We start from the raw sequence: 27,562 nt of genomic DNA, 5'->3' as shown, positions 1-27,562 counted from the left end.
AATGAGTAATGCTGCGTTCACACCGGGGGCAGCTGGCGCGACAGAAGCAGCGAGTTTACATGCAAAGTCAATGGTTGACGCGCGTCAAGGCGCAGCAAAAGGTCCCGCGGCGCGTTTTAAGCAGCAGGTGCAGCGCGTCTGAGCAGCTGAAGCAGCGCGTCGGGCGCGTTTAAGCATCTGACGCCAAGACGCGCCGCAAACGCGTTGCTGCTCGAGATGAAAAATTGAATTTTTGCTGCTCGACGCGCCGCGTCACCCAATCAGAGAAGCTGATCTGGGAGCTGGCTGGGAGAGAGACACAGCTCTGATGGCACAGACTGCTCTCATCACTCCTCTTAAACAGTTTATTAACGCATAATTAACTTAAAATGCATACATCTGCCGGCAGAATATGTTCGCTTTTATTATCCTGGTGCCTGCAGATCAGATTATTTAGATGAAAAACACCTACCAGCCGCCTTGGTGAACCGCGAGGAGGCGACCCGGCCAGAGGCTGCTGATGAAGGGATTCCTTCTGTCGGCGCACCGCTGGTATGTGGGGGTCTGAGCGGCTCCGACAGAAATAACATTGGGAGGCAGGATTGTAATCTGGATGAACTGACTGCACTGATGAAGTTTTCAGGTAGATTTTCCCACTTAAAAACATATTAAAACTACTTTATTCCCACTGATCACAGCAAATATAGCTGCAAGGCAGAGAAAGAATAGTGAAGCTCCGCCCAACGCGCGTCAGACACACTTTTGCACCGCGCAGCCAGAGCAGCAAAGCTGCTTCAGCCGCGCGTCAGAACTAACTGGTACAAGCAGCAAAAAGGAAGCAGCAGACGCGATTTTGCTGCTTTTGCTGCGTCCGGTCTGAACGTAGCATAAATCATCAAGAAATGATTGTTATTTAACGATTGGGTCATCATTACTCAACATTAGTTATGTGTTTGGTATGTGGTTGCTTACCATTACCTACTGATAGTTCAAAGTCACCATTGCTTGATGATAAAAGTAACCATTACTTGATAGTAATCAATAGTCTTTTACCATTACGTGAAGATATTTATGATCCACTAACCACTATTTTTTAACCACTACTTAATTGTGGTTAAAATTGAAGTAACTCCAGTTAATGCTAGTAAAAATCGTGTTGCCTTTAAGTGAGTGATGTTAATAGTAATATAACTTTTACCTAAAAAGTAAAAGATAAATATCAATTAAATGACTTAATAACTGATAGTGACTAAAGCCTTCTGTTTTTTAATAGTCAGCTATAGATTGATCGATAATGTTATCATTACCTTAATTAATACATAACAATTAAGTACATTTCCATCACTATATAAATTTGAAGCAGTGAGCTCTTCATCACTGATAATGTTTGTTCGTCTCAGCTGATGACCAGTTTGGTTCATGATGCCAGAACAGTGTTGATGATTAAATCAATGATTATATTGATGATGATTAAACCCTCATTGATCATGGTAGTAAAAGTGGAGGTATCGGAAAAATATAAATACCTCTGTTCACTTGGATAACTGACCAGACTGGAGACGTAACAGTGACGCTGTCTGCTAGAAGGGACGGACCAGACTGCACTTCTTCAAGAAAGGTCTGCTCCTTTAGAGTTTGCTGCCACGTGAAATGTAAATCAATTATTTGACATTGTCTTTTTGCAGAGCCGCACCATAGCCAGTGACATAAAAGAAGCTCAGTAATCTGCTGAAAACTCCTCTAAATCCTCTTGATGCGATCGTCTAAGGAAGGATTTCTTATTAACTTTAATTAACTTTACAGAAAATGAAGGCCGTCCTCATCAGACCAAACAACAAATGTTTTCAGTCAGAGGCTTCCTCAGATCTGCTGTGATACTGACCACTACAGGAGAAAACCTTTTCAAACAAGAGAACAAACTTGGGCAGTTTGAGTAGCTACATCTAGCTTCTGTTTAGTATCAAGGAAGTATTTTAGTAGAATTAGCATTGCTAATCATTGGTCAGTAACAGTTTGTTAATCCTTGGTAACCATTGCTTGCCTTTGCTTAAACCTTCCCCAGTAATAGCTTGATAATCTGTAGTTAATTCTAACAAATTAAACAAACTTTATGGAGTAATAATTGCTTTCTGAAAAATAGGAAATATTTTAATGAAGTTCATTGAAATTAGCAAACAATCCTTTTATCTTCTTGCTGACAGCGCCACACTCTCTGATTCTTAATAGTAGAAATAACACAGAACTAACAGACATAAAAAACCCAGTCTACTTTCATTGGAAGAGATGGCATAGGATAAGCTTATTGGTTCATTCATCAATAAAAACTGGTCTGCAGGTGTTTCCAGTGAAACGATCAGACACAGACCCCACACAGGGGGCCTCGTCGGCCCCGCCTGCAGCCAGCAGTGAGCCAGGAGACTCACTCACCTGCCTCATCAAGGAGTCGGAGCTGCAGCTGTTCGAGCGACTCGGAGACGGTACGTTTGGAGTGGTGAAGCGAGGAGAGTGGACTGCACCTAACGGCAGAGTGGTGAGATAAAGTTTGCTGTGCTAAGCTGAGAACACACAGTCCCTCTTTGCAGCAGATTCAGCAGTTTGACTGCAGCTTTCTGTCTCCTCAGCTTTCTGTGGCAGTGAAGTGTCTGAAGGCCGGTGTGCTGGACTCAGACGGTTTGGATGATTTCATCAGAGAGGTTAACGCCATGCATTCGCTGAGCCACCAGAACCTCATCAGTCTCTATGGGGTCGTTCTAACGCAGCCCATGAAAATGGTAATTTTGCTAATTTCTTTCTGTCATAGTCTGCAATAAATTTGTGGTTTTTGCCGTATTAACAGTTGACATTAATTTTTTTCTTTCCTTTAATCTCCTAATGCATAAAAAACACTTTCAACAAGGAATAAATGCATTACTTCTGTTGTTGCACCCATTTTTCATGAGACTGGACTTACTCAGGGACATAGAGTGACAGTCTGTGGGAGTGGGGCTCGAACTCAGAACCTCAGGATTTCAAGCTCTATGCCCTTACCACTAGGCCACCACTCCCCAAAGGTAACCTTATTGGAGGATACAGGCAGAATTTCTTATCTACATATCTGGTCTATTTTTCATATTTTCACAAATCTGTTTTGAAGTCATCTTCTTTGCTGAGATTCCAGCATTTCCATGTTTCTCTGCCAGCTTTACACATCCAATCACTAGTCTCTGCAAAGTACCTCAGCTCAGTCAGATTGGCTTATGAACATTCACTTTCCACTCTTGTGTTTCACATGAGACCAAGACACTGCTGCTGAACTCACTCAGGAATTGCCAAACGTTTGCATGTAATGTGAAAGATTTTGATAAAAAAAACAAAAGAAACGCTAATATAGGCCTGAAGTATCAGCCCGACGTATACAGTATTTGTAGCTCTTACTCTGATCCAGGCTTTGAGCTTTATATGGCAATGGTTCTGTAGAGGGTGGTTAAGGCTGGAATGTAGGAAGCAGCTTTCTCTCTACCTCTGACCTCTACACACCAGGATGCACTTGGGATGCGCTCCACATCATGAAGGATCCCACCCATCATACACACAGACTCTTCCAGCCTCTTTCCTCAGGCAAAAAGCTGAGAAGCATCCAGAGATAGCCAGAAACAGTTTCTAAGCTGCAGCTGTTAGACTGCTAAACTCTAGCTGATCTTAATTCAGCTTTTTCTAATTCTCTTTTCTTAGATATTAAGGTTATTGAACAAGGACCTGAGTCCAATGTAATATGGTATGAGAATAAAAAAATCTTTGAATCCTTGAATAAGTAAGCTAAAATCAACATCTATCTAAAGTGCTGCTTGGATAGAGGTTGCTGTTTCATATCTGAAGGTGGGACCGCTGTCTGATCCATAGAGTCCTCTGCCTATCTGCTCTGGGACTAAACGGTGTCATCAATAGAGTCAACTTTGCTCTTTAAATCCAGATGCTGTAAATTTATCTCACATTATCTTTTGTATAAAATAGATGTTTACACTGCATGCCAAAAAAAGTTTAAAAAAACAGTCCACTGAACTTTGTTTCCAAGTTTGAAGATGTTTTGCTTTCCATCCAGGAAGGTTTTTCAATTCAAACCGTCAGGAATAGTGTTAAGTTTGAGGCTTTATAAAGTGGACCTAAACTACGTATTTTTGCTTAGAAAACATGCAAGTTGAACCTGAAGAACGGGTCTGCCCCCGGGGAGTCGTTGGCTTCTTTGTTAGCCTGCAATACCAGTTACTGGTTTAGGCCTCTGAAAGGGGAATTGTTGGCCTGGCTGAGCAGGCGAGATGTTTGGTCCTCTGTATGGGGGTGGGAGTTGCGATGATAGCGGGAAGGAATCGACTCTATTGTAGTATTGTAGGTTTTTGAAAGCTGAAACCTGAGTCCACCCCCCCTGTTTAAGGTTGGTTCTTCTCTCTCAACATAAATTGCTTCCACCACACCCCTTTCAATCCACCTGTCTTCTTTGTCCAAAATGTGAACATTCTGGTCCTCAAAAGAATGTCCTTTGTGCATAAGGTATAGATGGACAAAGGATGGAGTCCTGTCCGGAGGAGGTAACCCGTCTGTGTTGAGCCTTGCGTCTGTGGAGAGGTTGTTTGGTTTCTCCAATATAAAGATCGAAGCTTTACTCATTGCATTTAACTGCATATACCACTCTGCTCATATTTGGTCTGGGGGTTTTGGTCTTTTCTTCATTTTCAGACACATCCTGGTGGGCCGAACCTAAAGGGAGGCCTTGTGCAAACAAAGCCCCGTGCTTCATTACATTTCCAATGCAGTTGATTAGTTGATGATTGCCAGTAGGTCTGGACTCTAATAGAACCCATGTTTACCCCCTCTACCTTTTCATAAAGAGGTGTGTTTTGAGGTGTTGTCCAAACATAAAGCCACAAGGTCAGACTCATTTGCTTTGGCGCAACACATTAAAAAATAAATGTATCCCCACAGCATGATTCGGTCACCACTGTGTTTTACTGCTCTCATCTGGTTGCCATTTGATATGATACAGAAAGGTTAAAGTGCTGGGAATGCTTTTCCAAGGTGCAGTTTACTGAACTTTGCTCTTGCTTTTTGGTTTGGCTGTAGGTGACTGAGCTGGCGCCGCTGGGCTCCCTGCTGGACCGCCTCAGAAAAAGACAGGGTCACATCCTCATATCTATTCTGTGTAACTATGCTGTGCAGGTATAGTGACAGACTGTGTTGTGTTGAGCTCAATTATGGAGACCAAACAGACAGAATCTCTTTATATAAACGCTTGAATGTCTCTTACTGTCTTTATCTATACAGGTGGCGAGTGGAATGTCTTACCTGGAGCAGAGGAGATTCCTTCACAGAGACCTGGCTGCCCGCAACGTTCTGCTGTCCACCAATGAGATCGTAAAGATCGGAGACTTTGGCCTGATGAGGGCGCTGCCTACACACACCGATCTATACGTCATGGAGGAAGGCCATAAAATCCCATTTCCCTGGTGAGGACAGTAACCTGATCCTTATGGCTTTTAACATTCTTGTTTGATTTGCCGCCTCTAAATCTCTGTCTCTTGAGAAATCTAGGTGTGCTCCAGAGTCTCTAAAGTCTCGCACCTTCTCTCATGCTTCTGACACCTGGATGTTTGGAGTCACTCTGTGGGAGATGTTCAGTCATGGGCAGGAGCCGTGGATCGGGCTAAATGGAAGCCAGGTACACCTTCTCACTTCTTAAAGAAAAAATCTCGCAGTAGAACTAAAGGGATTCTTTGGAATATCTGAGAAACTTACTCCAATCTGCAGATCCTCCACAAGGTTGACGTTGAGGCCGAGAGGCTGTGTAAGCCTGACGACTGTCCTCAAGACATCTACAACGTCATGCTGCAGTGCTGGAGCCCCAAACCCGAGGACAGGCCCACCTTCATCGCTCTCAGAGACTTTCTGCTCGAGGTTACTCACTTTCACCCCATTTCCCTCGTCAGTATAAAAAAACCTTTGATAGTAAGCACAGGTCAAGGATTTTGTTGGTGGTTTGCTACATCTGCAGCCAGCCCATTCTGAGCCATATTTAAGAAGAAAACACCTTTTTCCTTTTTCTATACAGTAAGACCTGAACTTTATTGGCAATAAAAGCTTTTTTGTTAAAATTTAGATAATACAGGATTAGAAAAAAAGGAATAAAAGATTAGTTCAAATAGGAGTTGTATGCATCCTTCAACCATCTAACTGTGGCCATTTTGTTTTTTTGTTTTTTATCTGCAATGTCATGCATTTGGCGCTTAAGACAGTAGCATTTTCACAACAAAGATGTTTGTATTTGAACAGACTATGCCTACAGACATGAGGGCCCTGCAGGACTTTGAGGAAGAAGACAAACTCCAGATTCAGATGAATGACGTCATTACGATCATCGAGGGAAGGTCAGAGTCCTAGCCAATAGAGAATATAACATTTTCAGTACTTATACTGTACACTGGAGAAGTTGGTTCCTCCCGTGTTCTGCTGCTATGTCTTCAGGGCAGAGCATTACTGGTGGCGTGGCCAGAACAGACGGACGTTGCGTGTTGGTCAGTTTCCCCGACACGTCGTGACCTCCGTGGCCGGACTTTCTGCTCAGGACATCAGCCGGCCGCTCAAACACTCCTTCATCCACACTGGACACGGAGACACTGATCCTCACAGGAGCTGGGGACACGCAGATCGCATAGACAGGTGAAAGATCCCCCATAATGGGACGAACATGGTTAAAGAGTCTGAGGCTAGTGATCACAAGGAATTTAGAAAATAATAAAAAAAACAAAACAGGAAAATTTAAAGCCAGCTTATTTTTTCTATGTTTGAAAATGTCTTGACATGAAGACCACAAGATTATTGAATTTAAGAATCTGTGGAACTATGCCACACTGAAGGACTGTGCATATTAGGAAAATATGTAGATGTAATACTATTGATGAAAAGTCTGATGGAAATTATATGCTTTTCTTAAACATTATAACATTTCTCTGTAACAATAATAGATTGTATTTGTTATGCACTTTATGTTTAAAACTAAACCCAAAGTGGTAGAGTTGATAAAACACAAAATAAGAGCATAAAAATATAGATTAAAGCTCAGGATCTTAGACATTTAAGGCAGTTTGAGTCCATTCTACCAACTACATATATAATTGATCTGCAGTGTTTCAATCCATCAGTCTTGAAATGTAGTCCCCTTTCAAATATTTCTCCAAACAGCCTTTTCTAATGTTGATGTTGTTCCTTTTTAGCTCACTTTCAATATTTTAAGAAGCTCTACTATAAAACTTCCAACAGGGTTGGCGTTGGGGAAACTATTCTGCTTCATCGCCTCCAAACCCAGTTTTGATGTGTTTCTGGGATCATTATCCTTTTGAATCTCAACATAAACAATTTATGTCTTGACATAATGTTGGCCATGTTTGGTGATAATCAACTGTGAATTGCACCTCTTGACCATAATATAGATTCTATGTTGCCTTGATGTTTGTTTAGAATCCACACAATGACCATGATGAGTTTGTGGTGAGTTGTAAAAGTACTGCATTTACAATGCAGGTACTACAGCCGTCCACTGGAGGGCAGCAAAGCACCATCAGTAGTTGAGAAGGTTTCTATTAGCTGATTTTCCAGGTTGGCTGTAATTACAGTCTATAGATCAGTCACTTGTGAGATGTTTCGTCTAAAGGAGAGGAGATTAAACATAAATATTAGGACATTTATAGCTGGTTGGTTTATATTGTTCTGCTTCATAGTAATTTAAACTGAATCTGTTCTTTTCAGTTTGTATTTGGGGAACCCAATGGACCCTCCAGATGTCCTGGGATTTGATTCTGGAAGAGCAAGACCAACCAAATTGCCCAACCGTGCCAAGAGTAAATGATTTTTATTCAACTTGATTGCCATGATGTAAAAAAGCTTCTATGTAAGTCTAACAAAGGGCCAAACTCTTCCTTCACAGAGAAGCCCCCTCCTCGCCCACCAAAGCCTGCCGTTTTACTCAAAAGTAAGTTTTCCTTCCGAGCATTTTAAACCTACGCCGCTGCTCCTTCTTGACGCTGAGATCTTCATGTGCTTCCAGAGCCGCTGTACGACTCCGTAATGGATGATTATGATGAGGAGGACGACTTCAGCGGATCATCTGGACTTAAGAAGCTGGGTGCGTCTCTCGGCCTAAAGCTCCGACCGTGGGAAGGCGGTGCCGGCGTGCGATCAGCTAAGAGCGAAGTGTCGCTCATCGACTTCACAGACGACAGCTTCAGCTCAACCACACCCTCCCCGCTCACAGAGACACATCAGCCGGATGAGGACACCCTGAAGGTAGAGTTCTGATTGGTCCGACTGTTTGGGATCCATCTGTGATTCACTGCAGCGGTGACCTCCACACTATGACAACAACAGCTTTCATTGATACATGCAAGGCCGCTCATAACTTTTCTAATTTTTCTTTTTTCTTCACAACTCTTCACAAAGCACAAGTTTTGCTTTTGTTTTTTCTTGCTTGACCTGCAGACCTCTAAATCCCTATAAATACCATTTCCCTCGAGGAGACCTGTCCATGCTGCTGCAAGTCACGGACAAATCTGGCTTTGTTTGCTAGATCCTTACCGATTAACATTCTTGTAAGACAAACTTTGTGTTTTCTGTTTGCATTCAGTTCAATTTAACATTTGGTGGTGAAGAAACAGCAGCTTCCCAACAGATGACCGGAGTCAGAAATCCACAGCGAATTAAGCATTTTGGTGGATTATATGAAAATGAATAATTACTCATCATGGTACTGGTCCCTTCTGCAAGGTGACAACAAAAACAGATTTGTCTCTTTTTCTGTGGATTTTGTCTTTAAAACTGCAGACCACAATCACAACCCACACTTTAGATGGGAAAATAAAGAAATACTTTGCCCCTTTAAACATTTTCTGAAACATGAGCTGTCGTTTAACTTTCAAACAGAGACGGTGACTCGATTCGCCCTCGAGTTCCAAAATAAAAGACTTCACTCTCTACTTAGACTTGGACTCCTTTGCCCTCATGCATAAAATGGGGCACAGAAGAAGTCAGATGTATAAAGCCGAGCATACGTGTAACACTCTACCTTCATGCATCTCATTTTGGTGGAATTGATCCCAGGCTCACGCGTGTTTTTGCCCTTTGCCCCTAAATGCATATCCAAATCAGCATAAATACCCTGAAGACGCCCACAGTGTGTCCAAATAACCATGACAACGGTGCTGTCAAAGCGTCACATTGTAATTTAGTCAAAACTCCTTAGGGAGATTTATTACATACGACAAAAAACTTATTTAATAACATCAGCAACTCATTAAACCAGTTAAAACTAAAAAAGTATTTTTCTTAGTTTGTGAATTCCACAAGGTGCTGTCTAGCTGCTGCATCGAGCTCAATTACTGCTAAAAACTGATTGTCGCAATGTTAAACAAATCATTACTAAGATGCTAATATGAGCTCCATGTTACTAAAAGGAAACCCTTCACACACAAAAAAAAACAGTGAATTCCTTTAAATGTTTAAAACGATTCAGGACGTCAGCTAAAAAATAGATAAAAGCACCAAGAAGGCAGCCGTCGCTCACGGAGCCTGCTTAAAGTCTGTTCCAAATGTAGCAATTATTTAATGCGGTTAAAATAATTGTTTCAGCAATAGAGTCATGCTACTGTATTTATGAGACACCTTTGTGCATCACAGCTTTGAAATGCTTTGAATTTAAAAAGCCAATATGACATTTTGGATCCATATGAGTGCAATTATAGCTCTGTTTCCATTTGGAAGTCAGCTCCTCCATTCAAAGGGCGATTTGATGTCTCACTATTTAGGCGCACTTTCAGGGATTTTTATATATCTGACCAACATTTGGATGTGGCTGTCAGTTAAATATCAAACCTGTCAATTAGCACCTGTCTAAAGGGGGGTTTGATCTTGAACTGGCACAGAGATGCACTGTTTCTGAGTGTCCCTCTGTGATGCTGGACAATCTAAAGAGCCATCCATCATCATGTATCAGCAGAGCAGCAGGATATCTGAACACAAGCCGCGTTCTTTCACGTCCTCCAGCTGCAGGTCCTTACGCCGGCTTTATACAGCTTTTTATGAATATGTATTTGTCTGCACCTCATCCACCTGATTAATCATCACATCTGGTTTGTTTTAAATTAGTCTCCACCAACTTTTTTTCAGTTACAATGAACGTGTCCTTTTGAGAAAAACCACGACCTAAACATGAATATTAACAGTATGCGTAGAGTTGAGGTTGTTTCCGTCTTTTTTTTTTCTGGCCATCTTACTTTGTTTTATGAGGATAAATGTGATTCTTTTTTTTAAATTAAGTTCAATTCATAATAGCTCCAACCTACAGAATAAAATAAGGTTCGATCCTCCTTAAGTTTAAATAAAAATAATAGAACCACATTTAATTTTACCCGGCATCTTTCAACGCCTCTTAATTGGTTATTGCAGCTTTAAAAAGGTTTAACTGGTATGGTGCACACTTTAATGCAATGTTTACTTTAACACATCCCGAGTTCTGCGTTAAACGTTGCACCTCATTTTTTTTTTTTTTGTGCTTTATACATGAAGCCTCTTGGTCTGAGACTCTGAGGGGTTTTTTTATCTTTTTTAATGAAGAGTTAAAGGAAGCAGGGATATGAGCTGCAATCTGCAGCTGCTGCTCATGTTTTATTGTGAAAGGGAAGCACTTCATCACTATCCATTAATATCAGAAACTCCTCCTGTTGGCTGTAGCTTCATGATAACGACCTCATTATTGTCTCCGAAACTGAAAGCAGCGTTTAATGACTTTGGATCATTTAGGAATAGAAATCAAGGTAGCTTAGCACCAGTTTTTTCTTACCGTTCAGCTAACTAGGAAAGGACAGGGATCCTAAAACAGTAAAATAAAAGGTTTAATACTCAGTTATTTATTCACAACACTTTGTTCATTTTATTTTATATGTGTAATTTATACCATATATTTGAAATTATGTTTAGAGGTCATAAAACAGGGTTTAAAAAATGTTTTCCCAGCATTAGTAGAAGTTCTCCAGCTCAAACTCTAAACCTGATTTAGGGCAACAGATAGAAGGACAGTAGGAAGACTGGGATATTCAGGTTTTAACTTCGTCTTTGACAGATTAAAAAAAGGTATTTTCTTTGATGTTTAAATTAAACTTTCATGGATTTTAATGTGATTCTTTTGATATTTCCAGAGCATATATGCTCTATCGGATTTCTAATAGGGTCCCTTTAAGCTCTGCTACAAAAACATAGACAAACTCGTTCTCTCATGCTGAAATTTTCTTTTCTCTTTTAGAGGGAAAGTAGTAAATTCAGTAAATGTACTTAATTGAAAGATAACTCTTGAAGGTAGGAAGGTTGAATGCTCATGAAATAAAAATAAAACTATTTTAATCTCAAAAGGAAATTATACAGTGAAAGGAAGAACAGTTCAGGTTCTGAATCTTGATCTACTGTGATGAAGGGTTAGAAATGAATGAGATTATTTAATGAAGAAACTGTTTATTTAATTCTTAAGAGACTAGTAAACATCTGTGATTTCCAAAACCAAATTCTATGGCTGAGCAGGATATTTGATTAAAGCCAATATTGTCAACAAGGTTTGGAAAAGAGAACCTTGCTGCGCCCAGAAATAGTCCCTGAAAGTTCCCAGGGATGCAGATGGAAGTATTTTAAACCTCTGGATTAATTTAAATATGACACCTTGGACATTAAGCCGCAATTCGATCTCAGAGGCAACAGTTTGCCTGTAAGCATGAGCTCAGTCCTCCATATCAGCCACGCTGCCTTCCCTCTGCAGCCCGCTGTGGTCAAATGTCAGCTTTTAATTAACAGCCAGAGCTCAGCGACCACACTGTGGGTGTGAGAACTGAATTTATGGAAGACCATGTTGTTCAACGCCTCATTGAGTAAAGGTTGGAAGAAAAGATGATTTGTTTTTCCATTATCAGCAAACCCACATCCCCCATTGGAGCCAAGCTAGCAATTAGCAGAGAAGGCCCTATCTAATCTGAAGGTTTTAGCCTCTGACCTTTTACCTTTACCCACTCGCACTGTAAAAGCTATGTAATGTCAGCAAAGTGGGTTTAAAGACACATTAGAAACCTTCCATGACTGAAAAAAACACTAATCAAATCACAGCTGAGGCAGACGGTGATTACTGCAAAGACACCGATGCGGCCTCTGGCCTGAAAGTGTGATTGATAACTTCTCCTCTTGGATGCACACAGATAGGTGCAGCATGATGATGATTGGAGCTCATTGATTGACCCTCTCCCCCCTCATGCTTCAGGCATCGACCCAGAATAAAGCCTGCAGCTTTAGTTTGCTTTCACACATCTGGAAGAAGGACTGTAAACATGTAATCTTTGAGATCATAAGTAGAACAGAGAAATAAACAAAAAAATGGCTATTTTCCCCCCAAATGTTGTTTAAAGCAGGAAATCTTAGCTTTTTTTCCGGCTTTACTTATTAGCATATCACTGTACTGTTGGCTGATTACTGTAGGAGTAATTGGAGTGCACACCTGGCTCCATTTACCAGTAACCAACTCAGAGTGCGTTGGTTCTCATCTCTCTTTGGAGGAGGGTCTGCAGGAGGATCTTAAATTACAGTTGAGACTGAATCTCTTTTCTCGCTCTAGACAGATTTGATCACATGGCAGGGCAATTTAAGGGAAAATACATAATTTATAAATAGCTGTCTAAAGCCAAACCTTAGTTGGCTTTAAACTTAAAAATTCAGCTTTCTAATCAAATTAAATACAACCTGTTTTTATTTGTTGCTGAATTATTCATTCTTAATAAAATGGCACCTTTATTTACCTACTATCAAAAAAAGTAAAAATCTGTATTGACATTATGTGAGTTTATTAGGCTTACCTCTTGGCTTTCTAATAGATTAATAATGTTGTCTTTTTAGGCTGAATGTTGAACGAACAGTTCTGTTTTTTTCTGAAGTTAAATCACATCATAATTGATGTAAACACACGGTCTCCAACAGCACAATCTCTTTTTTTTTGATACATTTTTACCTTTTGAATGAGTAGAATGGGGTAAAATACCAACAGATCACCCCCGAAGGTCTATTTTTTGGGGGAATGTAGTAAGAAATTAATCTACGTATGTGTTCAGATTTCTTTATTAGCCCTGAAAGACTATTACATTTTTATCTGCAGTCCGTCTGTCCATAAAGAGGAATAAAAAATGAATATAGTAAAAAGGGACCCATGGATATGAACAATTTGGTCTAAATGGATATCCTATAATAAAGTAGTATAGTCACTTCTTTTTTTTTTTTCTAAACCAATAACTCACTTTGGTTGAATAAAATGTTTTGTTAAAAATTTCGGCATCCTGCTGGTATAGTATTTGTTATGTTTTTTGTTCAGCTTGTTGGTCGATATTGCCTTTCTGTGTATATTTCTCGTAACAACATCATGTGACCTTGGTCATTTCACTGAGTATGCATACAATTGGTAAACAAGCCAAAGCATAAGTATAAAAAGGCACAAGATGTTGGAGTCCAAGCTAAAGTTCAGGACGTTTTCTGAATTCACTGTGAGGATAATAGACATGGGAGGACGTAATTGTTAACAGTGCTACTGGTGTTAGCAAACCTTCTAAAAGCTGTTGGTTTTCCGTGACGCATTACATCACGTTCGGTACTTATTAGTATTTAGCCGCCATCTGGCTTTCTGGTGCTTCTTAAAAGAGTCAGATGAGTTCATGCAGCACATTGACAGTAGGAGAAGGTTCCAGAACTAAAGGGCCACGCCCACACCACCAGCTTACAGAGGGAAGTGTCATAGAAAACCTCTATTCAGATGTTCTCAACGTCTGAGAGGAACATTAACGTTCTAAATATATTTGGGAGCAGGGCTTTAATAGTCAGAGCCAACATTTTAAAATGTTCCTGGTGCCCATGCAGGAAGGATAGAACAGGTGTAATGTGTTTTCCTTTGTTGGTCTTCGTTAAAGAGGGTCTCTATAGGTGTCCAGATCCGATACCAATATTACAAATCAGTCCAATCTCAGCCAAAAAAATGACTATCAGAATTTATCGACCTGCATTTAAATTCTTAGATATTACAAAGCTCATAAAAACACTTTGCTTCTATCGTCTTTGGTTTAAAGTTAATTTTCTGATGGATAAGAAATGAGCCAGTTGTTTTCTTACCTGATGTTGACTATTGTTCTCTGAGATTACCACTTGATCAAGCCTTTTCTATCATTCCATACTATAAAATAAGCAATAAAGGTATGTGTTATTAATGCTGACATTGTACTAAGACAAAATCTGTATCAGTCAATACTCAAAGCTGCAAACTGATATCATATCGTAGATGAAAAAGTTGTATCGGGACTCCCCTAACTGTTGCCGCTTTCTACTCAGTCTAAATGGCCTCCTCAGCTTATGTACAAAGACGATTAAAAAGAACATTAAAATAGTCAAAACAAAACAAAAACATGTTATCTGCTTTGGGCACATAATTATTTTGTTAATTCTTCTTTCTAGATGGTTTAATATTAATTTTGGTTAAATAAATTTTTGTTTAGTATGTTTTGGAGTTTCTCCAGTTGCTGCAGGCTGCAGCCGACACCTCCGACCTGCCATGCCGTATTTTTATTAGCCTATGTTTGGATGCTTTTTTCATTGTGATTTTGGCCTGGTGGGGTCGGTTGTCCTGTTTTCGATTCTTTATTTCTCTTTAGTAGTTTATTTTTGCTGTAGTCCGGTACTAGTAGGGGCTTCGATGGGCCTGTATATGGTTAGCCCCCTGCTGTACTGTTTTGTTATTTTTGATCGGCTCACCAGGTCCAACTTTCTGTTAATACTTTGTTGTTGTTTTTTTTCTGGACACGTAAGCTGAGGATATTTACAGAATATATTACAGAATATCCCCCACAGCTGTCTTAAGAAAAGAGGGTTTTGAAGGAGTGTTAAACAACAGAATAAATAAAAATAAATAACTTTGTGCCCTCAGTTTTGTCTTTGTCCTCAAATATGTTGTGCCGTTGTGGACGTAACACATGCACTATCAAGTATAGTAATTATATGAACTTAAACAAATTCCTACATTCCAAACCAATTAATCTTAGATGATATTTGAGTACATAAAGCTGACCTTTAAAGCCAAGATATTTGCTAAGCAATACAATCCAGGCAGTTTGCTTTTGGTGCATTTAACAGCTTTATAGCTGGCACACCTAAAGGCATTAGTCAAAATCGGAATTAGTTTAGGATGAAATGCTTTTTTTGCTTTCCAGATCATCAGAGGTCCTGTGATGGTTTAATTTGGTCTGAGCTGGGGAGCCAGCTGTCTGCAATCTCTCCAGCCGACCATCTAAACCACAGGGTAAAGGTGTAGTTATTGCATATATCTGCAATTTCTTTGAACCACAGGATCTATGTAAAGTCTAGGTTTCTGCTTTATTATAGATCTCTTCGAATATAACCCTTAGGATGTGTCATTTCTCTGCTCACCAGTCTGCAAACTTCTACACTTAGACAAGAAAAAGACATCTTTCGTGATAAGTGCATATTACATGCTTATTGCCGCTGCTGTTATTCCTGCTACCTGCTTCAGCTTCACTGCTAACACTGCTTTTTTGAACTGCTCTTCTTTCACTGCCGCTATGCTCCGTTTCAAAAGCACTAGTTATTAAAATCTCCTGCAATACACAGTTTTACAGAAAATATTTAATAAACAAAGTCAGAAACTAGTCAAAGCTGGTTGTTTGACTATCATGATGGACTGATCCTTTACAGCATTTTTAGACTCACTGCACTCCCTCTGCTAAACACAGGAGAGAACATAGAAACACTTATTTAAACAGCAGATTTTAAGGACTGTAAAAGTAAAACTGACCAGATGCTTAGATCTTATGTTGTTTTTTTCTATAGATAAAATAATAATAATAATAAATTAGAAAACAAATGGACCAAAATGTAAAAAACTGTAGTGAAAAACTATAAACATTTGTGTTTGTTTTATGGGATTTACAAGGTGATCGTCTTCGGTGAGACCGGCTCTTTAGAAGCAGCAGTCTGAGGTTTACAGGTGTTCATCTGTTGTTTTAGGTGATTTTCTTTGATCTAAATTCTGTATAATTTATAATTTTTATTTTTTCCACCCCAGGACACCCCCTCTATCCTGGACTGGCCTCTCCCCCAGCCAGCCTATGATGAGGTCACTGCAGACTTCGATGACCAATCAGAAGATCAGGAGGTGCGCTCCATCAATAAGGGTCAGACTGAAGAAGCCTTGCCCCCGCCTGTGTCCAGTGTGTCGGGGAGAAGTGAGTCCCAGTCTGCTGACCTGTTCCAGGAGCTGCAGAGGGAGGTACAGCTGTATAATCCTCATCAGTGGATGTTTATTTCTGCCTCTGACTGATAGAAATAGTCCAACGCACCACCTCTTCTTTACATTCTCATCTTCTCACAGGTGATGGTCAAGCTACAGGTTCCCATGGCAACAGGGCGTTCCCTCCCGTCTTCCCCCACCCCAATGCCTCTGGCTCCTTTTGGAGCCCACAGACAAATCTATCTGCCTCCTCCCTCCCCCTCCTCCTCTTCTACCTCCATCACCTCCTGCTTTGAGGACCGGCCCGTGTTGCCGCCCCGCAGCCCTGCCCCCCCCTTACGTCCCTCTAAGCACAGCTACAGCTCCCGCTCCGCCCCGCAGGGGGCCCGTTCCAGCACCATATCTCTAGGAGATGAGGAGAATCCGCCTCCTCAGATCCCACCCAGAGACCACGCTTTTTCTCAGCCAGGCTCCCGCTCCTCCTCTCCCCTCCCGCTGGCGCCGGCTCTATCCTCCACACTTGTGGTGTTGCCCCCACCTCCACTTTCGGTCTCTCCACGCCGATCAGCAGGACTCCTCGGCCCCCTCCTGTCCACCAGCTCCCCTTCCTCCTCCTCGCATCAAGCAGCATCATATGCGTCAAGGCTGTCGGCCTCCTCTTACTCCTCTAACTCCTTACTGGAGCCCCTCACCCTTCGAGACGGCCGTGGCCTCACCTCTTTAATGGACAGTCCTCAGAGCTCTGCTCCCACACCTCTACCAGAGAGACCAGCTTTCCTGGAGAGGTGAGTTTCCAACTTGAACGTCCACTCTTGCTGAAAAGAACATTGTAGTCAGATTTAATTTCGTTTTAGTCTGAGGGTCTAAAATAAATCTGGATTGATTTCGTAGGTTTTTAGGTCTGGAACACAACAGAAACAGAGAAGATAGATATAAACCCTTTCTCTCCTTCTCTCTAAAAGTTTTTTTTTTACTTATCCATCTAGTTATTTATCTATTATACTCGTTAATCTAACCCGGGGGTGGGCAATTCCAGTTCCTGGGGGACGTTATCCTGCAACTTTTAGATCCATCCTTGGTCCAACACACCTGAATCAAATGGCTGAGTACCTCCTCAGTATGCAGTCAATTCCTCCAGAGTCCTCTCAATCATCTAATTACTTGATTCAGGTGTGGTGAACCAAAGGCACATCTAAAAGCAGCATTTACACACTGCGGAAATTTTTTATCTAAATAAGTCCTTTTCTGGGCTGCGCAGTGTTACAGTGGGTAGCAATGCTGCCTTGCAGCAAGAAGGTTCTGGGTTTGATTCCTAGCCGGAGTTTGCATGTTCTCCCTGAGCATGCATGGGTTCTCTCCGGGTACTCCGGCTTCCTCCTACAGTCCAAAAACATGACTTTCGGGTTAATTGGCTTCTCTAAATTCTCCTTAGGTGTAAGTGTGAAGAGTTGTGTGTCTATGTGTTGCCCTGGCGACCTGTGTACCCCGCCTCTCTCCCGTAGACAGCTGGAGTTAGGCACCAGCACCCCTTGCGACCCCACTTGGGATAAGCGTGACAGAAGATGGATGGATGGATGGCTCCTTTTCTCTTACAATAAGTGTATTTTTTCTTGAATTGAGGAGGTGAGACACTTTGCCAATGAAACAAGATAATTTAGATTTAAAATAAGAAAAAACAATTACATTGTACTATTTTCAAGTGCACATTATCTAATTATGTTATTTTAAGAGTAAAAAATACTCATTCCATTGGCAAATCATCTTATTTACCTGCTCAAATTAAGGGTAAATGCACTTAATTTTAGCATTTTTTTACTTATTTCCAGAAAGTTTTTGCAGTGCACTACCTTCTGAAAACTGATCCGTGTTGAGTTCGGACCGAGCTTGGATCAGTTATCTGTGCCGAGGTCGGTTCCTTACGACCATTTACACACCACACTAGCACGGTTCCTCACCTCCGAGTGACAATCTACGGTACTACTGCTCTCCAGAGGGTAGCTGGCAAATCAACACTGCGGCGCCCATAACGTTCAGGAAGTTTGGTTATAATTGTGACAAGAGACCTACTGTTGAACTAGTACCAGTTTACCAGTTTAGTGCGGTTTGGTTGTTTCTGGCACGGTTCGGTTCAGTTTTATCTGCCATTTATAGTCAACAGTTATCTCTGTTACCGTACTCGGACCAATCTTGGCACGGTTTCAAAAAGGTAGTGTAAATGTGGCTAAAAGTTGTAGGATCCAGCCCTCAGGAATTGGAATTGCTCACCCCTACTCTAAACAAATAATCAAACATCAGATATCTGTCTCTCTTCTCTGAGCAGATACGGGGCGGCGAACATGGCTGCCGTCAAACCCATTATGCAGCAGCAGCAGCATCCAGGCGGAGCCAAACCAAACTCCTCCTACAACAACAACAACAGCAAGACGGCAGGTCCCAGCATGCAACAGGAGCAGAGCATCACAGAGGTAAGGGAACATGCCCTTATAATGTCATCAAATTGTTGTCTTTGTCTGACGATCCCACAAATGCCAGGATCTGCTGCAGGCGAAGCAGACGCCTCTAATTTTACAATAATAACCAGTTGACCTGGTTTAGTGAAGCAACATCCATTTATCAACAGAGTTTTAATTAGCAGAACTCGGCTTTCACAAAGCTGCAGATGTGACCTAATTTCTACATAACATTTGAACATTAAAACAGAAAAAAAATAATCATCACTTAATATTAATGGAAGAAAGCCTCAAAGTGCTGTGGGCTAATTTAAAATCAATCGCAGTTCAATTTATTATACAAATGAACAATTATGATTACCATTGAAAATATATAATTTTTTCCTTTCCCTACCTTTCAGGAATATGTTTGATAGTTTGTCTGTTCTTTTTTATACAGTAAATCAGTTTGTTCCAGTTGTTTTTTTTGGTCCCTGGTCTGTTAAAAAAGAGAAAACTTCAAACATGTTCTCCACTCACTGTTAACAGGTGCAAGGAGCAGTGCATGGCGTTACAATGGAGGAGTGCAGAGCTGCTCTGCAGAGTCATAACTGGAGCATCCCTCAGGCTGTCAATTATTTAAAGGTACACTAATTCATTGACATATTTTACATATCCCAATAAAACATGTAGGTCTAAAAATATAATTTAGCTGTCATTGAATTTCTTTGGACGCCTGCCTCCTTCAGCTAAAGTCTCACTTTGCAGAGAGATTTCAAATGGTTGGAAGAATCTCATTATCCAAATGTAGCTATCTGCCATGTAATGCAGAGGAGAATATCTAGACTCAGTCTGCCTGGCTGTGTGCTTTACTGGACGGAACCGCCTTTTACAGTTGCTTTTTCTATCTCTGCTTCTGTCTCCTTGAACCCCAGTCGGCCTCAGCAGATGGCCGCTCACACTGCAGCCTGGTTCTGCTGGAGGTTTCTTCCTGTTAAAAGGGAGTTTTTCCTCTCCACTGTCGCTACAAGCATGCTTAGTGTGAGGGATTGCATTTGAGTCAATAAGTCGATGAAATCAACTGGTTTTCCTTAGATAGAAAACTTTGAATCAATTTGACTGGATGATCTGGTTGAAACGTAAAGTGCCTTGAGATGACGTGTTGTGAATTGGTGCTATGTAAATAAACTGAATTGAATTGAATAGATACCAGTGCCTTAACACTTTATAGGATAAGTTGTACACCCGATGGGAACCACGGTGGTGACAGCATCATGGTCTGGGCTGATTTCTTCCAGTCTAGGGATTTCTAGCAGACATATGAAGGATTTTTGCTTTTTAAGCATCATATAGGACAGTGTTTTTCAACCCTGGTCCTCAAGGCACACTGCTCTGCATGTTTTGGATGTTTCTGAGCTTCAGCACAGCTGATTCAGATGATTGCAGTTCAGCAAAGCCTGATAATCTGCTATCAATTGATAACAGGTCTACGAAAGCTGGGAAACATCTAAAAGATGCAGGGCAGTGTGCCTTGAGGACCGGGGTTGAAAAACACTGATATAGGGAGCAGACATGTAATTAAGTCAACAAACAAATTTGCTTCAACACGAGCAATTGAACGTTTTCAATTAGCTTCTATAAAGGCTACAGCTAAATATGATAGAGAACAAACATATTTCTTGCAAACTATTTATGATCCTAGTTATCCCTGTTACAAAAATCCACAACTAAAAGAAAATATTTGGGCAGAAACTGCACATAGGCTGGATGCTGATGGGGATATTTTTAATGTCATATTAAATTAAGCGTTCATTTCCACATATTTTCATGGATTTAATGATAATATAGCCCACTCTGTAGAGGGGATGCAACCCAAATTTGTCCTCAGAATCTAATATGTTGTGATAGAACTTTTGTAAAGAAGGAGGGAGGGAGGGAGGGGTGCTGTCATAAGAAGATCTGTGAAAAACTCTTCTACTAAATGATAAAACTCTGTCTAAGTATTAGTTCCAAGGTTTGAACTCCTGTGCTACCTGATTCCCACACCTTTATATTATTCATACGTCAAACCTCCAAACATGTTTGTTTTTCTGCTGAATTATACATGATACATGTCACGTTAAGGATGCAGGACTTTTTTTTTAATAATCATTTATTAAAACCTTTCCTGGCCACTAAATGTTTAGGCTCTTCATTTAATAGATTAACAAGTCTCAGTACTCACTAACCCTGCCATGGATTTGGCTAAATACTGGAGCTCAGCTACTGTTGACACCTCCTGCTCCTCCTTCCTGGAGATCCTTGGAGCCTGTCTGCCACTTTAGGTGTGATCCCAAACTACCTCCCTCTGACCGGCTCATAAAAACCTCAGAATTACCTGCTGCGTCCACTGGCTCTCCTCCAAGCTGTTCCAGGAAGTTCCAGTGGCTTGTTTTAAAGCTGTATGTAACCAGGTCAAACTACTGACAGTGGTTATAGATCTCTCTATGCATTCAGGAATGAGTTCTGCACAGTCAGTTTCATTTAGTATGAAACAGACTGAGAAAAAGACGTTTCCCAGTTGGCCAGAAATCCGTTAGTCCAGCACCTGAGGAACTTTTCCTACCTGTGTGAAATTCCTTTCCCCATCTGGGCTGCAGGTGGAGCAGCTGTTTCGTCTGGGGCTGAGATCGAGAGCAGAGTGCGAGGAGCTGCTGCAGCGCCACCAGTGGAACCTGGAGCAGGCCAGCACCGTCATGTTGGACACGTACAGACCACATCAAAACAGGTAATTCAGAGGAAAGACGAGGAAAGAGCTACGTCATATCCAGTTTCCTCTAAAATACACAGATCCAGTCAAATTTTCTGTTTGGTTCATGATTTTCTAAAACGTTTTGTCACTGCCCTTCTAGAAGATTTCTTTTTCTACTCCTTGGAATATAAATTCACTCTATATGAAACATTAACAACCCTGTTTGGGGATTTTATGTTACAAAATTAACACTATATGGTGCAGAGAACTTTTTACAAACGTGTCTGTTCTATGAAGACGTCAGATATTTTTCTGGAACATTTGAAAAGACACAGTGTCATGAAAACCAAAGAACGTAGCAGTTCAGGGACGAAACAGAACACTTTGAAAAGAGTTTGGCTATAAACACCTCACATAACTCTATGTTTTTCAATAATCTGATAACAAAGTAGAACCCTATGGTGTCTCTGGAGGAGTTGCAGACCCACAGCTCAGGTTGGCATGACATCTGTTTGTCATGAACTCCACAAATAGTAGATTAGAGCGAGAATAGATTTTCTGAGCCTACAAACCCCTTAGAACCCCACTATGAGACAAAATTAAACCCTTTGACACCAAACCATGAGGTGTTGCAGCAAACATCCACCTTGATGAAACATGGTAGTGGCAGCATCATGGCCTTTGAGGAGGTGGTCATAATCGATGGAGCTGAATGCTGAGCAGTCCTGGAAGGAAACTCTTAGAGTCTGTGAAAGATTTGAGACCGAAGCAATTCACCCAGAGCTGGTGATCGTTTAGAATAAAGCGGATTCATCCGTTAGAATAAAACATTAATGTTCACCGTTCCTCTCCATCCAATCTGACTGAGCTGGAGCTAATTTGATAATAGGCAGAGTTTTATCCCATAGATATGCAAAGCTGGTAAAGATAAATCCTTAAAAACCTGCAATTAGAATTGCTATAAAAGGCTAAACGGGGTATTCTTTCAGAGCGGCTGAACATCTAAACCAACTGATTCTGCTTTTTGTTAGAGGATTCCTTCCCTTTCATATTGAGCTACTCTGTGAAGTTTATGTTGTTGCACTGTAAAACAAATTATTTATACCTTTTCCCTGATTCCCTAATAACTTATCAGCTGTGCAGCACATTTAGGTTTATGATAAGAAAATCTTAACTGTCAGATAGACGAATGCAGCAGCTTTATTTGGAAGCCCAGCTGCTGTTAATTACAGATGACAATTGTCTTTTTTGGTCTCACACCTGTGGGATTAATTCGGTTCCTCATGAGACGAGAGGCTTTCAGAGAACCTCACTGATCTCTTTTTAACAAGCTCCTCTTTTCCCAAAGAAACCCGTTAATTCACAGTAGCTCAGAGAAAACATGTCCATCCTAAACTTTACTAACAAAGGCTAAATGAATGGGCCTCTTAGGAACTGGAACTGAATTTTCCGTTATGGGGGAAAGATTAAGACGTGACAAAATATTCTGTGGCTCCAGCTGATCCTTGGTTGGGATTTTGACACTTTTATCAGCCTATCAAAAAAAAAAAGAACATAGATTCCCAGAGCAGCTGAGGAGTCTCTGTGTGCCAACATTTTATTTCCCTGACCTTTCAGCCATATTTGCTCTGTGATGCGGCGCTCTATATTGCAGGAGAATCTAAAGATCATCACTAGTTACTCCCAGACCTTTAGAAGTTTCTAAAGGAGGATGATCCCACACTTTGTTCATAGCTGTATCCTGGGATATAAAATCAGGATCTTCCCTAAAGACCCAGACTACCGTACAAGAAAAGTAGCTTTGCTTCTGTCCTCTAGTTTCCATCTACTGCTGATGTATTTCTTTGAAAGAAGAGACTTTCGGCCATCTTTTCCCCAGACCGCGGTCCTAAAGTCGTCACCTGTTATTGTGCACAGATAAACTCTAACAGACCTGCTGTCCTGCTGGAGTAAGCTCTGCACTGGTGGCAGCATAGTGATACTAAACACAATAAAGACTTCTTTCAGCTGCAGCTGTCTTAATTCCTTAATGTTTTCATAAACTTCTCTTCCTTCTTTATATATGAGGCTGTTTTTGCTGCAGAGCTGTGTTCCCTGCAGGGTTTTATTCAGAGCTGACGGTTCATCACACAGGAAGAAAATGATTTGATTAGATGATCATTTTGTGTAATTGTGCACTGAACATTAGCGTTTTTATAGAGTAAACCTTCCTTCCAGTGCCCTAAAATCACAAGTGAGAAATTTACACCTAAAATTAGAGAAAACAGTCTGGTTGTGCAAACTTTCTGTCCATCACTCCACTTCATTAGTGAGAGCGGCTGTTATCCGTAACGAAGCCAATTTACCCTGCGAGCAAAACCAGGTGGAGGTTTTGACAACATAACGACTCTACCTCGTTTGTGTCTCACCAGCAGCCAGCCGACGACAGCTTTTGCTGTGTTTTGAGCTGAAGATTTAGTCAATAAAAGATCTGCGGGTTTGCCATATGCCAAAGTAAAAGTATTGACGCCCTTAGAGCCGGAAAAGCACTAAGAACAATCAAACACTAATGAAGCACTTTGTGTGTTTACAGGAAGACCACCTGAGGACCAATCAGCCGCTGACGAGCTCCTGATATCCAGTGACACCGAGGCGCCTGAAGCACTGGCTTCTCCAAGAGTTAATGACAGCTCTGATTAAGTTTTCACACCCCTTAAAGTCTCCCACTTATCCTCACAGGTGGACCCCTGGGTACATTCTGTAGGTTATGGTTTTAAATGTTTTATTTATTTAGACGTACAGTACCAGCAGAAAGTATTCCCACCTCTTCTCCACATTTTGTCATACTACAGTTTTATTCTACTATTGATTTTCTTCTTACACGTCTACACACTGGAAACCTTATATTTCTCAGATGTTTAATGTATTCTTTCCCTTTTCCGCTTTTTGAACCAGTTAAGCTTCAGTTCTGCTTGGTTCAGGTTGGACCGTTTGCCTTTACTGAAATATCTTCACCCTCTGTCTTCTGAAGCTACATCTCTATTTCTTCGGCTTTGGGGTTTGGTTATTTGTCGCCTTAAAGATGAATCCTTGTCTATTGTCTGAGGTGCAAACAATTTTTCCTTTATATAATAGGCTAAATAAACTGCTAATGTTGCCAGCACTGCATCCACTTAAATGTTCCATGCAGACAGTTCCTACTAACGTGACAGTATGACCCTGCCTCCGCCATGCATCATTATAGGGAAGCTGTTTTTCTGCAGAGGGGATGTTTTAGGCACAGCCCAGGAATTCCTTGGTTTCTTCTGGTCTGATAACCTGGAAAAGGTCTGTGGATGTGTAAAGCTGGTAGCTGGTGGCTGATCAGTGGAGTGTTAACACCTAAAGACAAGCTCCAGCCATCGGCTTCTTCCGTCTCCAGCTAAGGACCTCATTCCCTGGTTCTTCTAAACTGATTTTTCCCTAAATAACGGAGATTCCAGAGCATTTTGGGAACATTCATTGCTGATGAGGAGAAAATGGCCTCTTTCTTCCAGATTTGACACCATCTGATCTCTGGGCTTATTTTATTTTTCTTCTGTAAAATGTTCCATCAGCTGTTAGCCCTTAACACCATTTTTAATCACTATGGGATAATTTTTGTATATTTTTTGAAAAAGAAAGGTAGGTGAATATCCCATATAAAGATGAACACAGCGCTGCACATCCTCCTTAGTCACCTTTAGAAATGGTATGGCAGCATCATGCTGTGTGATCTCCTTTTTAATTTGAAGATTGGAGTTCACAGACGCTCTCTGTTCATTGCTGCTGATTCTGAGCTCATGCCATACTACAGATGGAGACATAACAGCCTCTTTAGGGCTGAACCCCAAAACCTGCCATCCTTTTCCTCCGTCTCACACTAAAACATAATGAAGTTTGAAGCTGTAGCGTGACAAAATGTGGAGAAGTTTAGTGGCTTTCATTTTTTTGTTTTGTTTTGTTTACACAGCAGCGTGAGGCTGTGTTTGTGCTCAGCTGTGCTGTGATAACCTTCCCACCTTGAATCCATGCAAGCGTTTCACCAGCTGACAGAGCTGCTGGCTTGGAGTTCCTGTTTGAAGGGTTCGAGCGTGAGCAGACGGCTGCAGTAATCTTTAAGTGGGGTTTAATCGTCAACGTGATGGCCTTCTCTCCATTAGTGAAACAGCGTGATGTATTTCTGTTTAAATGTACGGATAATGTTGTATATAACCTGTTATCATGAGTGAGCTGCTGGTCAGGCTGCTGTGACTTATTGCATTTCTCTTACTCTACATTCAACATGTTTCCTGGAGGCTCTCTGTGGAGGTTCCTTCTATCCAACCTTTATTCATTATGTCAGACTTTTGACAGCAAGCCGCCCATTTTGTGCTTTAATGGCACATTACAGCTGCCCATTGAATATTGGCCCATAAAGAATGTCCTCTATTGGTCCATTAGTGGTGAAAAGCTCCAGTTTTCCTTTAGGGAAGGTGTTTTTAATCTGAGAGACTGATTGTTGTGTGCTTGTTTTTTTTTTTGCTTCTCCTCACATGGATGAATACAGGGTATTATTTATTGTTATGAAGCTACTGGGACAGAGACAAAGGTTGATGATCTTTCTGGGTCATTAATTAAGCTGCTGATGTGTGTGAGCAGAGACTGGGATCCTTATTGTAAAGCTAACAGCTGTACAGTAAAGCATATAAATACCAAACTCTGTGTTGTTGCAGAAACACTGGCTTTTATTACATCTTCATTGATAAGTTTCATTTATTTTGTATTAATGTCTCAAAAGCTGCTGCGAAGGTGGCACATTTAGCTTTGAATTTAACTGGAAGCTTTATGGGATGCTAATTTAGAGAAGCCTGAAAATTATTATGCAAATGAAGCTGTATGTTTTTGAAAATTAAACATTCTGTTAAAAATACCCTGTTATATGTTTTTCTTTCTCTTATTTTGATAGAAATTGCACAAAGACTAATCTTTAGAGAGGACTTTGGCTCAAACTAACATTGCTATCAAACAAAAGCTGAGTTTAAAATGAAGATTATTTATTAAGGGGGGCAAAGCCATTAGAAGTAATGAAATAATGTTTAAATTAAAAATAGATTTTTTTCTCCCTTAGGGGAAACAGACACCATAAAGTGTTTTATAATACTGGTTATTAGTGGTTAAAATCCACTCGGCTGTTCTGAACCTTTAAGAAACTTTATTGACCAAGTTTTTGCACAAAACAGGAATTTAAATTTGGTGCCACTTTGCTCTCAGTCTGGAAGCAGTGCTAAGGCCAATTTATGCTTCCGTGCAACCGTCAAATCTTTCTATGCGCGACCTCGCCCCCCGCGCAGAGCTTCTGGAACCATCGTTGCGCACCTCAAAAAAAATCCTGACTACGCGTCGGACGGTCGCAAACCTGCGCAGACCTTAAGGGGAAGTGTGCAGATAAAAAGCAGCTGTGATTGGTCCTTGGTATGCCTTTCCGGCTGTCTGTGTGTTCCTCCTTCTTGATTCGGTGCTGGGGTGCGCAATCTTTAAAAACCGAGGAAGAACTACAATGGACAACTACGACAAAAGGTCAATCGAGGAGGTTCCGGAAGTACAACCGCATGTACGATGCCTCAGACAAATTACATAAAGATGCCAAGGTCTCTGCCAAAACAAAATTCTCGTGACCATCTGCCGAAGTTCTCACGAGTTCTCCAATAGGCCCCCCTTGCGCTTTGGCAGGAAACTGCTGTGCGTCCTTAGAAGTTTTAGACCGACGGTGCAGAAGCATACGAGCAAAACTGGTTCGAGACCAGACCCAAGCGACATTTGATGTGTGCGGTTGCAGAACTCTAATCTACCCTTTAATATAATAGAAAAAAAAAAGTAATATAGGAGGGATATAAAGCAATTTCTTCATACACAGTGTGAAGCTCAGAACTGAAGGATCCAGTATTCAAGGTGGGCAAAACAGATTTCTCAGAAAGTCTATTGAAAACAGAATCGGCGTAAGTTGCATCGGCATCTATGGCAGGAACCTCTACGGGTGCAGACTGCAGGTTAGGTACCAGGTCTATCTGGGAGCGAATGATCACGAACGAGTGAGTAACTAACCTGGTCTTACAGTTC

The 27,562-nt window shown here is 41.0% G+C and overlaps 1 protein-coding gene across 4 annotated transcripts in view; it reads left to right on the top strand.

Moving 5' to 3' along the window:
* Window positions 1–26,375, top strand: part of tnk2a (tyrosine kinase, non-receptor, 2a) — a 40,162-nt gene extending 13,787 nt beyond the window's left edge. For 3 of the 4 annotated variants that reach the window (XM_038267440.1, XM_038267437.1, XM_038267438.1), the window contains 17 exons: window positions 2,315–2,509; window positions 2,601–2,750; window positions 5,074–5,169; window positions 5,275–5,456; window positions 5,542–5,668; window positions 5,758–5,904; window positions 6,280–6,374; window positions 6,472–6,666; window positions 7,753–7,844; window positions 7,931–7,975; window positions 8,051–8,289; window positions 16,142–16,345; window positions 16,448–17,091; window positions 18,627–18,771; window positions 19,285–19,380; window positions 21,375–21,502; window positions 24,039–26,375. In XM_038267440.1, the coding sequence (XP_038123368.1) occupies window positions 2,315–2,509; window positions 2,601–2,750; window positions 5,074–5,169; window positions 5,275–5,456; window positions 5,542–5,668; window positions 5,758–5,904; window positions 6,280–6,374; window positions 6,472–6,666; window positions 7,753–7,844; window positions 7,931–7,975; window positions 8,051–8,289; window positions 16,142–16,345; window positions 16,448–17,091; window positions 18,627–18,771; window positions 19,285–19,380; window positions 21,375–21,502; window positions 24,039–24,051 (2,793 nt within the window). In that variant the 3' untranslated portion in view covers window positions 24,052–26,375. Of the gene's footprint in view, window positions 1–2,314; window positions 2,510–2,600; window positions 2,751–5,073; window positions 5,170–5,274; window positions 5,457–5,541; window positions 5,669–5,757; window positions 5,905–6,279; window positions 6,375–6,471; window positions 6,667–7,752; window positions 7,845–7,930; window positions 7,976–8,050; window positions 8,290–16,141; window positions 16,346–16,447; window positions 17,092–18,626; window positions 18,772–19,284; window positions 19,381–21,374; window positions 21,507–24,038 lie in introns of those variants that run through there. The other variant, XM_038267439.1, reaches the window with a different exon arrangement.
* The last annotated feature ends 1,187 nt before the right edge of the window (window positions 26,376–27,562 follow it).

This window comes from Cyprinodon tularosa, unplaced genomic scaffold (assembly GCF_016077235.1).
Source record: "Cyprinodon tularosa strain WSP-4 unplaced genomic scaffold, ASM1607723v1 ctg673, whole genome shotgun sequence".
Classification (NCBI taxonomy): domain Eukaryota; kingdom Metazoa; phylum Chordata; class Actinopteri; order Cyprinodontiformes; family Cyprinodontidae; genus Cyprinodon; species Cyprinodon tularosa.
Note: the sequence above shows the minus strand (reverse complement) of the source record. Positions and strands in the feature narration are given on the sequence as shown.